Source organism: Numida meleagris, chromosome 10 (genome assembly GCF_002078875.1).
Source record: "Numida meleagris isolate 19003 breed g44 Domestic line chromosome 10, NumMel1.0, whole genome shotgun sequence".
Taxonomy (NCBI): Eukaryota; Metazoa; Chordata; class Aves; order Galliformes; family Numididae; genus Numida; species Numida meleagris.
In genome coordinates this window covers 19,662,628-19,674,197 of record NC_034418.1, presented here as the reverse complement: position 1 = coordinate 19,674,197, position 11,570 = coordinate 19,662,628, and the positions used below count along the sequence as shown (strand labels likewise).

Sequence of the window (11,570 nt, the reverse complement as noted above, 5' to 3'; positions counted from 1 at the left end):
GTGGTGGCATGTCACAAACACACAGTGAAAGCATTTCAGAGAAGTACCATCTTGGCATTTACTGCTGGAATGGGAAATGCCCAGCCACCTCCACCCTGAACATCTGGAGGTTGGTGCCTGGCAGCACCCACCTGGGCACTAGCCCATATCACTCTGTTGGGAGTGGCTGCAAGGATCAACAAGCAGCAGAAGATGGGGCGAGCTGTGGAGGGGCCCAGCCACTGCAGGGAGCTTCTAGTCTCACTGGAATGGGGGCAGTTGGCTCTTGTCTGTGCCACGTTCGCAGGGCCCGTCCTTCCCTGACAACCGGGTGAGCACTACCAGGGCTCAAGGGGCTCTCCCTGTGCTCTGGGTAGTGGCAGGGCAGGCCCCAGCCAGGAAGCTGCAGGGACAGAAGTGAGCATGGAACACCACAGGCTGAACAAGAGTGACCCACTGGGCATGGGCCCTTACTGACACACTATGGGGACTGCCATGTCAGAAGATTTATTAATAAAAAAAAAGTCACAATAACTTACTCCCTTTGCTGGACAAAGGGCTTGGTATAAAGCGCTCAGGCCTCCTAAAGTAAGACAGGTGAGAGGTGGGCGAGTGTCTCTTGTCCTCTGAGATCATGGCCATCTCCTGCCCCAGAGGGGGAGTGCAGGCAGTGCAGGAACTACTGGCCACTCAGGGTCAGTGCCATGGGTCCTGGTGCAGGAGCAGCCAGGTGCCCCTGCCTGTGGCTGGTTTGTGGCCAGCACAGAGACCACTATGGGGTGCAGATGCAGAGTACGTGGAGACCACAGGCACCAGATGCCAGAGGATGCGGGAGGTGCGGTGGAAAAGAGAAGGTCTGCTTCTTTCTATGGTGCTGAGGGCTCTGTGGAGCGAAACAGGTGAAGCAGCAGGACAGCACCTGCCTACAGGCAGGGGGGACATGGTGCTGGCTGGAAGCAGCCCTACCTGCCACCTCACACAAGGTCTAGCCTGGCAGAGGCAGGAGGTTGGCTGTGGCTACTTGTCACACTCAAGATCCTGGGCCCCCTCAGCACCCTGGTAGTGCATCTCGCAGAACTCCTGGATGCGACTGCAGGCCTCCAAGATCATCTCCTCAGGTACAGTGATCACCACACGGAAGAAGTTTGGGTACTCAAAGCACTGAAATGATAAAGAATGAGTCTGGCAGATTATTTGGGATACTGTTGGTGTCTCAGAGTCTTGCCTTGGGGCCATATTCTATATCAACAAGTGAAGATGGTCAGCACAGAACTTAAAGTGAGGATGGCACGGTTGGACTCTTGCTCCGTTAGACTGATTGTTCCATTCCAAGCATGTCTCCCAGCTCCCTCTGTAAAATTTCTCAGTGCAGACATAATGCTGTGCCGGTAACAGGCCAAAGCACTGTATGGACTGTGTAGGAACCAGGGAATGGCCCATAAGGAACTACGGACTCCTCTCTTCTCCTCAAAGGCTTAGAGAGGGTCAGAGCTGGAGAATGTCTGAGGCCCTAGGATTCAATGCAGGAAGTGGAGCAGGATGGACATAGGCACAGACATGATTCTCAAGTCTGTAGCCTCTTCCTACAAGTGTGGGGGACTGGAAATGGAGCATGTGAAGGAGCATAGGTGGGAACAGTCCCAAGGCCTCTGAGAGAGTGACTCTAGCAAGGAGGTATGGAGGTACATACAGTTCAGGGGTACAACTCTGCCAACATCTGAAATAAAGAGCAAGTTTGAAGCTGGGACAATCCTGGCAGCTTGACTGAGGACTGTTAGTGAGCTGGAGTTTGCCAGTCACCATCCCTACACTGCACTTAGACCTCACAGGCAGTACATGCACACCATTACAGACCACGGACATTGCATATTAGATTCCCAGACTGTCCCCGGAGCTCAAGGCTGCAAACCCCTACTGATTCTCTCCCTGTGCTTAGGGCCCAGAGATCCCCGGGGCTCTCAGTGTCAGACTCACTGTAGCTGGCAGGCAAAACACAGACTGCTCTGAGATGAGCCTCTCAGTGAACTCCACATCATTTTCAAACTCAGGAAAATGCTCCATTTCAATTTCAACCTGCAGCAAAGGGATTAAACATGACAACCAATATCATATACCATGTCCCTGCTTACCCACATTGCTCAACAATTTCCCAGCCAAGTGCAGCTGTCTTTCCTCAGGAACTTTTGCTCATCACTTGGGCCAAGAGGAATGTGCGAGACAAACAGAAACATATAAATGAAAACTGGGGATTTGTTAAGAAATAAAGTAAATGTAAAACTAACTGCCCAAAGCTGGAATTTCAGTTAAGGACAACTTTAGTCAAAAGCTAGTAGAACAGATACCAGAACGAATTAGAAATGAGAAGGGATAAATAAGATAAGGAAAAAAAAGTGTGAGAGAGGAATCTACCCAATATCTATTAGTAATTCCATCATGCAAGAAATCCATAAGGTAAGAAAAAGAGATAGAAGGTAAATTAATGAGGTGTGGGTTTTTTTTTTTTTTTTGTGTGTGTGTGTGTGTGTGTGTGTGTGTGTGTGTGTGTGTGTGTGTGTGTGTGTGTGTGATTTTGTTGTTGTTTTGTTTTTTAAGATAACAAGGTCTGGAATACTATGGAGAAAAGAATTCTTTGTGGTGAAGTAAGTGTGGATGATATAATTTGTAAAATGACAAAGAAAATAAGAAATGTTCAATGACTACTTCTGCTCTGTATTTGGAAAGAAGTTGACTGTCCCATTATCGCATAACCAAAGACATCTTATGAAAATATTCATAAATAAAGCAGGTGAGGGATAATTTGCATGCAGAAGGTCTGAAAAAGCCAGTGGAAGAAAAATTTTACCAGCTGATTTCATATGGAATAAGTGTTCAGATACTACAGAAACACTAGAGGTGTGACCAAGCCTTAGAGCTATCCCTCTACAAAAGCAGCATAGGAATGACTGTGAAACTCTGGGTAAGATTGACTACAAGTAATGATTTATCTATTGAATATGAGTGAGACTCAGGTTGCAGTGTATTTCCACTTCTGAGTCCACCATTTTTAAAGCTAATGAAAAAATAAGACATTATGAGATCAAAATAAAAGATAAAAAATGTACTGAACTTGGGACTTAAACGTTTCAGTGGAGCTTGTTAAGATGAGAAAGGAAATTTCACTACCCTATAAAGAGTTAAAAAAAAAAATGAAAAACAACTCAAAAACAAACCTAACAGATCCCGGAAAAGGCAGAAAAAGAGGCAACAGCACAGGCAGAAGACAGCTGTGTAGAAAGAAGGTTACACTTTTAGCAGCAGATGCAATAATCTGGCGTGGTATAGGGCCTTCCTATGGCATTGTCATCTTGCTTCCAATCCAGGTAAAACAACATTCTTTTGCAAAGTACAAGTTCTTGAGTTCTTTGCAGGTGCAAGAAGATGGAATGTACCAGCTTCTGCTCAGTGAGAAGTAAGCAACATATCCTGGCCTTCTAAGATGACCAAGGGATGATTCCACTGTGCTGGGCAATGTGAAGATGCATGAAGTGGAGACCTAGTGTCAAGCACTAACCTGAAGCCATTAGTAACTATCAGTAAAGAGTTCTAGGGTAACCACTGATGACTGGAAATGGCATTTCACGCTCCTCACTTACCATGAGGTACATTGCTCCAGCAGGGCGAACAGGCTGGAGGCCTGGAATAGCTGATAGGGCAGCATAACAAAGGTCAGCATTGGACTGAAAAGTAGAAAGGAGAAAGTTCAACAACAGGAGAAATTCTAGGAAGCTGATTAGCAAATGGAAGCCATGCTGTGGACCAGGACTATGAACAAGTTTGCCTACTGCAAATAAAGGGGCAAGGAATGCAAACAATATGGGTGACTATGGCCTTGAGTAAAGCAGACAGCACTGAGCTGAACTCAGCAAGTCAGGGCTTAATGCTCCACCACCTGGGTCACCCGGTCCAGCTTCAAGGCTGGGCTGCCTGTCATGTCCAATATTCCTGCCACGACAATGAGCTAGAGAGATATTGATTCTCCCACTCCAAATAACACATGAACAAATTGCTGACCTGTTACAGCCTGATTACCTTGAGGATGCTGAGGGTGTTGTGGTAGAAGTCAGGGGGTGTTCTGTGCAAGATACGTTCCAGCGCTCCTTGGACAATTGTACAGGGTCCTAGGATCCTTTGGCTCAACCTGAGAAGGCCATCCCTGATCTGAAAGAAACATGGTGATATTTGCAGCTAAGACTGCTTTTTGGAAGGGACAGCTCCAAGGCCTACTATCTGCACTTCCACAGACTTCTACAGCTGATCACATTACTCTCTTCAGTAAGCATATGGAGTCCTTCAGAACATTTACTTGACTACAGGCCAGGTACTCACAGACTATTTACAGTGTCATTCTCTGTTCCCCAGTTGAAGACTGTAATGCCAGCAGAAATATCCTTTTGAGCTTCCCTGTCTGACTCAAACCAGCTAATATTCTGACTAAATAAAACCAGAGCTAATCCAAATACCATTTTACATGTCCATTATGTTTGTGCCCACACTCACACTTTCAAAGTCAGCTAGGGAGAACCAACATTAGCTTTTCTGCTCACTCAATTGCCTCTTTCTTCTCTCGCTTTCCATGCAGAAAGCCTGCTGGGTAGAAAGGTCACTGCAGTAGATGTGCTGTTTACTCTTGTAACATGTATGAACAGCCAGACAAAACACTGGCTACACAGCATGGAATTTTGGTCCCACTTTTAAGAGAAAACTTAAGAGAGTGCACAGACCCCACAGTCTGCTGGGTAAATCATGCAATACCATCAACGCACACTGGAGCTATCTGAAAGGAGAAGAAAGCAGAAGCACGCAAACAAGATGAGAGTAAAAGGCATATATATGGGTGCAGATGAAGTAAAGAAGAGACACAAAAAGCCAGCATGTGAAGAAAAGCATGTAAGCAACTGGGTGACACCCACACGAAAGCAAAAGAGCAGTACATGCCTCTATCAATCCCTGCTGATCCACGCTCTGAAGACATTTGGCAGTTCTCACCTCATTACCAAAGATGTCTCTCCTGTCATGGATTAGGATCCAGCCCATCCGCCAGCCAGGGACTAGCCACCGCTTTGCCAAGCCACCACAGGACAAGATGGGCACATTGGTGCTGAGCGTTGCAATGGGTTCATATTTGCAGTCAGCAAACACCTGTGATGGGTAGCTGTGTTAGGGCCGTCTCTGTGTCTCACTGTGAAAACTGGGGGCACTATGCATGAGACACAAGAAATGAAGCAGCGAAGCAGTGGTGAAAGTGATGGTGAAAGCTCCCAGCTTCCAGGTGTGTACATGGAAAGTGCATTCACATGGGAGCGAGCCTTTTGGGAAGAGGAAAGCAGCTGGGCATGAAAGGTACACCCAGGACTGCATACTACAGACATGGGCTCAGGCACAGTACAAGGTAGAGAAACTATTTCTCACCTCTGAAGAGCTCACTGCCATGGTCAAAGGGCAAGTGCAGCAGAAAGGGCAGGTAGTGCAAGGATGCAAAGAACTGTGATGGACACTCACCATGTCTCCATAGATCTCATCAGCAAGGATGGGCACACACTGTCTTGACGCCACTGTGGGAGGGAAGGCATTCAGCCTAGTCACCTTGTGTCCTCCATGGGAGCAGACTTGCCCTTTCCTACAGGGCCTGGAAGATTCTGAGGGAAATACTGACCCAGGGCAGAGGGTCCCTCTCTTCCTCCTACAGGGTGATCACTTGGAGAGCCCTGTCCTGGCTGAGCCTACTTCTGTTCTCACCTATAAATATAGGCAGCACAGCTCCTGCACTGGCAGGCCGGTGCTCAGGAGCCATAGGGCTTCCCGTGAACACACTCCCATGGAGCCAGAGTCGAGAAATAAGTGATCCAAGCCACATCAGCCATCTTAGAAATACCAGGACGCACATTCTACATGTTCTTGCCCAGAAAAGGCAAACTCTTCATACTGAGCAAGCCCAGTGTGTTGTCCAAGGCTGCAGTCAGTCATGAGGTAAGAGATAAACCCCTGGGCCACAGCACTGCTTCACATAGTACCGTTGTTACATTGCAAAACAACAGCCACAGCCTTGCAGAAATACAGTGATCAAGGCACTGGCAGTTTGGGCAAACACTAGACTGCAAGCCGAGGCCCAGCTACACACAGGCAGTCTCACCTGCCAGGATCTTCTGGAGGTGGCCCTTGCTGAACACAGAACCACAGGGGTTTGACGGGTTGTTCACAATTACACAAGCTGTTTTCTCATCCACCAGGGACTCCAAGTGCTTCAGATCAATTTCCCAGGACTTCTCTGGCTGATGAAAGAAGAGAAGGGGAAGTACAGTGGAGGAATTGCACTTAATACACAGAGTGAGGTTCAACAAGGTGCCTGAGGGTGCTCAGATCATATTTACTCATTTCCCAGGAAGGGTCAAGATTTTTATTTATTTATTTTTAAGAAGCAGAGGTGTTAGGCCTGCCCTTTCCAAGCTTGTCACCACTTACCAAGAGATTGTAAAGTTTAACTTCAATTCCCATGGACAGTGCCAGAGTCTTGTAGAGAGAGAAGCCAGGCCGTGGCACCAGGATGTTCTGGCCTGGGTTAGCCAGCACTGCCAAGGCAAGTTCTATGGCCTGGCTGCAGCCACTCGTTAAGATGACATCCTGCAAAGAGCACACAGGAGTGAGTGGAAAGCCACTCTGAGGATCCCCAGCCACATGGAATGAGTGTGGAGCCTGACTGAAAGCAGGGAACCTCCAACAGCTAGAGAGCTCCTTCTCCTTCCAAGAAAGGTGGAAAAGAATGGTCCAAGGCAGGGAAAGAGAGCAGCAGGCTGGTGTGGAACAAGGCCATGAGCTACCCACGGGTCTCACAGCCAGACAGGGAAGGACAAGAGCTGGGGCAGGGTCCCCATGCCACATGGGCTAGGCATGGGCAGCAGCACCCTGCCCGTGCTGCAGTGGGAGTACCTCAGCTGGACACCAGTACCTGGGCCTCCAATGGTGCCTCTGGGCAGCTGTAATATGCAGCCACTGCTTCTCGACAGGACTGGTAGCCTGGGGAGAGAAGAACCACACATGGCAGACAGGTTTTTACAGAACACCTCATTTTTCTTGCCAGGACAAGGTTCACAGGTGCCTTCCCAGCCAGGGTAAATCCATTTGTTAATGACACTGTCCCAGAGGGTGGCAGAGACCATCCTGCCTCAGGACAGGCAGCATGCGGCCCCAAGACTGGGCCAGGTGTGTCAATAGAGAAGACAGGCCCCAGACAGAGGGGGTGGTTTTTGCCCCAGGACGTGCTGGACATGGAACACAGCTGAGCTTGGTGGACTGTAGCCAGGGAGATATTTTCACCCAGTAGGAAGCCAAGTCTTGTTGCATGACCTTCACTATGTAGTGGTGGTACAAGGGCAGCCCTCCCTGCACTGGGTCCTCACTATCACAATGTGGAGAGAATTCTGTGAGGCAGGTGTGATCTACGCTCTGTGTATGCTGTTAGCACTAACTGCAAACAAGGCTTGTTCTCCATAAAGGCAGGGAATGCAAGAGGAGCCCCGGTCAAGGTGTACCAGGAGGAACTTGGCCATGGTCAGGAGATATAGTCCTAAGGCCTTCTGGGTCCCTGAAGCCCTGCCTGTTCTAATTGCTCAGGAAGCAAATACAGCTGTTGTGGGAGAATCTGGACCTTGGTAGTATCTCAGAGAAAACACCTATGTGATGGGAAGGGCACTCATGGCATCTGGGAGATACACATTTGTGAGCTCATGGAACTACTGACAAGCACTCTGCAAGCTGCCGAGTGCTACTGGAGAGATGTCTGTGAGTTCCATATACCTGATGTGGGGAAGGACCTGCCAAATGCCTAAACTATGTCAGCTTACCAACAGATGGAGCATAGCCATTGTAACGTCCTGAGTCCAAAGCCTCCTTCATAGCTCGCGTGACCTCATCATTTGTGGGAAGGTTTCCAAAGACTGTTGGGTCTCCTTTTCAAAGATTGAAAAATAACAAAAAAAACAGCAAAAAAAAAAAAAAATCAGTTCTCACTGATCTGTGGCAGGCACAAGAGCTGCGTGGCAATCTGGCACATTCTGTTGTTTCCCGCAGGCTTTGTGGTTCAGAGCCCTGCAATCTGGCAGCCCCAAAGGCCACCTCACTGCTCAGAGGCTTCAGCCACAGCACTGTGCTCACCTAAAGACAAGGAGATCATGGCTTTCTTTGGGTTGGGCTCCACCTTCATGCTGTCTACTATGGCTCTGACAGGATTGAAAGTCTTCTTTGACATTTCAGAAGCCCTGACAGCCCATCTTGGCTTCCGGCCTTTCACCTTCCCCAGTGACATGCTGTTTCCATTGCTCTTCAGATGAATATCCAGCAGGGGGACATGATCTCCTTGGCCATTCACTTGGATCAGGTACGAGTCCATCCTGAAAGTTGTTAGTGGTAGATGGATTTCCTGAGCTTAGTTAAATGCATGCCAGACGAAGGCTTTGTCTATCTGGGAGGCACTGCCTATGACTCTCCAAAACCAAAACTTCTGAAAGCTGCAGAACTACCTGCTGCCTACGTGCAGGTCAGTCACTAGCAGCAAGCAGAGCTGTACTTAGGTCCAGGAAGAAATGAATCTCCACACGTAAATGAGCTCACAGTGGAGCTGGAAAGACAATGGTGCCTCCCTGTGCCAGTCATATTAGTATGGGGGCAATTGCTGTGCTGGAGAAGAGCAGCCCTGCTAAATCACATATTCATCATCTAGTAGTTAGCAGCATATTGTAGTCATTGCATGGCTGCAGATTCAGTGTTCCAGTGATAGAAGGGCCAGGTCTTGCGTTGCTCCCCCCACCTGACCGCTACTAACTTGCAGACCCCAAGTTGTAACCCAGTATGTGTGTGTACCACACCCAGAAAGTCCCTCCAGTCTGCAGACAGAAATACAGTACTGTTAAAATGAAATTTAAATAACAAAAAAGTAGTGCTGATACCATCTTATCAGGATACAATTAACTGTGTTAGGGTGTAGGTTATGGACACTAGTCTCTATCAGCAGAGGGCAGCACTCCAGTCGAAACCAAAGACTCCAGACCAAAAGGCAGTGCTTAAGAACAATGAAGAAATGCCGGTGGGGTCACAAGGGAAATCAAGGTGGTGACACCGTCCCAGGCAAAGTGCCTGTAGTCCTCCCTGAGGCTGGGTAACGAGCAAGGCACGGCAGAGGAACAGCTGCCTCCTAGACCTCCAAAAGTAGGCTGGAAAGTGGCTTACACACTTAAGCATGTATACCCAAAGTACCACCTGCCTCAGCCAGCAAAAACTTAAGAGCTGCTGTTAACTCAGGAAAAGGTTAGGGACAGAGCTGGCAGAGACCTCCTTAGCCACCAAGCCTATTCTCAGTGACCTCAGCATTGTGCCTCATACTCCTTTCATCAGCTGCCCATACTCTGTCTCTGCAGGGCTCTTTTTCTCTGCTGCACTGAAAGACAATTCACTGAGCTGTGACCCATTCCTGATGGTAGTTACATAGCCCCATCAGCTGTTAGATGCCATCTTCACAGATATTCCAGACATGACAAACAAGGGAGCTAGCTGACCCTGCCAACATTGAAAGGGTTGTTTCATTACCTGGTTCAGGCAGGATTTGCCACATGTACAAATATCTCACTGATTCATTGAGGTTTGCTCACAGAGATGCCCCCTGCTGCTGAAGTTACTCTGCCAACAGTGTTTCGTTAGCCTCTTTACAGCAACTGAGATAGATCTAACAGGTGGTAGTGATGAAAGAAAACTTAACATTCCCTGCTTCTAATGCCTTCTGGGTCTCCTTTGTACCCAAACAATGTTAACTGAAGAACCACACAGATTCTTCATAACTGCATAAAAACAGAAAATAAATGTGCTACGTGTCTCTGTTCAACAACAGAGATGAGTCCCAGTGTACGATGCACATCTTGGCAGAACCTTCATAACACCTTGCAACATGCAAAGGGAAGCTGCATATGCAGGCAGAATAGATGCCTTCAGTGCAGGCAGACAGGGCAGACACTCCCCACACACCAGCATCACCAAAGAAGGTACCAGGGGATTGTATCTTACCTTCTAACAGCAGAGAGAGGGAGTCACCAACAAGCTTGAAGGCCCAGTCCCTACTCTTCATCCAGGACAAATCTTGAGAAGGAATTCCTGCAAATTCTTGCCCATGAAATAAGCCCCCAAACTGGGCGTTGGGACAGAATCCTTTAGCCATTGGCTCACAGAGAGGGCTGCTCTCTCCACCCAAAAACGCCCTCTCCTCTGTAACCATGTTCACTTCAAATGTCTGGAACATGCCTGCACATTAACTCTTTCTGAGTTAGCCTACAGAGGGCCACAGCTTTGCTTCCTGGAGGCCCTGGCCCACCACCCTTCTGAATCACTTCCCTCTGCACTCAAAGGCTTAGTGGTGGGGGAAGTAGAAGAATCCCATAGAGCAAAGCCCAGTATTCCAGCCCTAGCATCCTGTAATGCACAGTGGGGTGGTGGACACTGAAACCAGCAGATGGTATTGGTATGTCCTGCCCACTTCAAAGGCTCTGAGCTCCTAATGCTGAGAAAGGACATTGTGACATTGTTACACAGAAAGGATATCTCTGCCTATAGGATGAAAGGAGGGAAGCACTTCCCTAGCAGGCATCAGGAGTTGAAGAGTTAAAGGAAGCTCAAGTTGCCCTTTTTGTTGTTGTTGTTTGGTTTTGTTGTTGTTGCAATGCCCAAGCAAACTCTCATCATTTTGGCAGATAACAGAGATGATGAAATTCCCTCCCCTCTGATAATGCTGCAGAGCACAAATGATACAATTACCAGAAGGCTCTTTTTTCTTAAGTGATGTAAAATCTATGCCTTCTTGTCCTTTGCTTGCTACAGACCAGGGATAAATAAGAAAGCCATCTACGCCCTTCCTGTCCTCCAAGAGCTGCTACAAGTCTTCCCCTACTGCCCTGGCAGCAAATGGCTGGAGATCAAATTGCTGCTTAGGGGCAAGAGGCATCCTACTATCTCCTGGCAAGTGGACTGCTGACACCTCCATTGCAGGGGTTAGCAGTAACTGAAGGGTTTTTTTTTTTTTTTTTTTTTTTTCTGGTAATACCCACTCTGTTCTTGTGTGGGAGGAAGGAGGATCACCTGTGCTTAGCACATGCCCACTGCATTACCAGCAATAAGGCTGCATCTCCCCAGGTGCAGTGATGTGTCCTTCTCAGCCCTGGCCATGGGGCTGAAGTAATGCTGCTGGGGAGTTGTGACCTGCCGTTGGATGCAGTACTATACTGAGTGCTGCTGAGGGCACAACAGGGGCTGGTGACATGGGTGCTGGAGTCAGGCTGTGACCTGATGGGTTGCAGCCAGTGAGGTTGGACAGGGGCTTCTGTCCCAGCTTGACTAGCAGGCCTCCCACAGCAGCCACCCCTGGCAGCTTTGGACAAGGAATAATGCCTTTCAAAAACATCTAACATAGAAATATCTTATTTTGAAGCTTTGAATCTGTTTATATTCTCTTCTGTTGAGAGCTGCACAACTCTAGTTTTTCTCTCTTCTTTTTCTGAAGCCTGAAATGGATGACCTTC

General features: G+C 48.1%; 1 protein-coding gene across 5 annotated transcripts; it reads right to left on the bottom strand.

The window, feature by feature from the left end:
• TAT (tyrosine aminotransferase) lies at window positions 719-11,056 on the bottom strand. 5 transcript variants are annotated; one of them, XR_002442332.1, is made up of 13 exons: window positions 10,066-10,189; window positions 8,167-8,402; window positions 7,857-7,961; window positions 6,962-7,029; window positions 6,478-6,636; window positions 6,149-6,287; window positions 5,518-5,570; window positions 5,005-5,157; window positions 4,048-4,176; window positions 3,612-3,695; window positions 1,954-2,052; window positions 946-1,140; window positions 719-862 (listed from the first exon to the last, which is right to left on the bottom strand). XR_002442332.1 is itself a non-coding variant. In XM_021409005.1 (12 exons), exons 2-12 carry the CDS (start codon window positions 8,399-8,401, stop codon window positions 997-999), a joined length of 1,368 nt encoding a protein of 455 aa, XP_021264680.1. In that variant the 5' UTR covers window position 8,402; window positions 10,066-10,189; the 3' UTR covers window positions 719-996. The 5 variants fall into 5 exon arrangements, 4 of the variants coding, with proteins under 4 accessions (XP_021264680.1, XP_021264681.1, XP_021264682.1 ...); XM_021409005.1 differs by having other exon boundaries at window positions 719-1,140; XM_021409006.1 differs by lacking the exon at window positions 10,066-10,189 and adding an exon at window positions 9,595-10,047 and having other exon boundaries at window positions 719-1,140.

Coding starts and splice junctions, on each gene's coding strand:
- TAT (XM_021409005.1), bottom strand. CDS start 8,401: ATGGACTCGTACCTGATCCAAGTGAATGGCCAAGGAGATCATGTCCCC. Junction 7,030..7,856: donor TGGCTATGCTCCATCTGTTG/GTAAGCTGACAT, acceptor TTCTCTCCCCAG/GCTACCAGTCCTGTCGAGAA. Junction 3,696..4,047: donor ACACCCTCAGCATCCTCAAG/GTAATCAGGCTG, acceptor TCTACTTTTCAG/TCCAATGCTGACCTTTGTTA.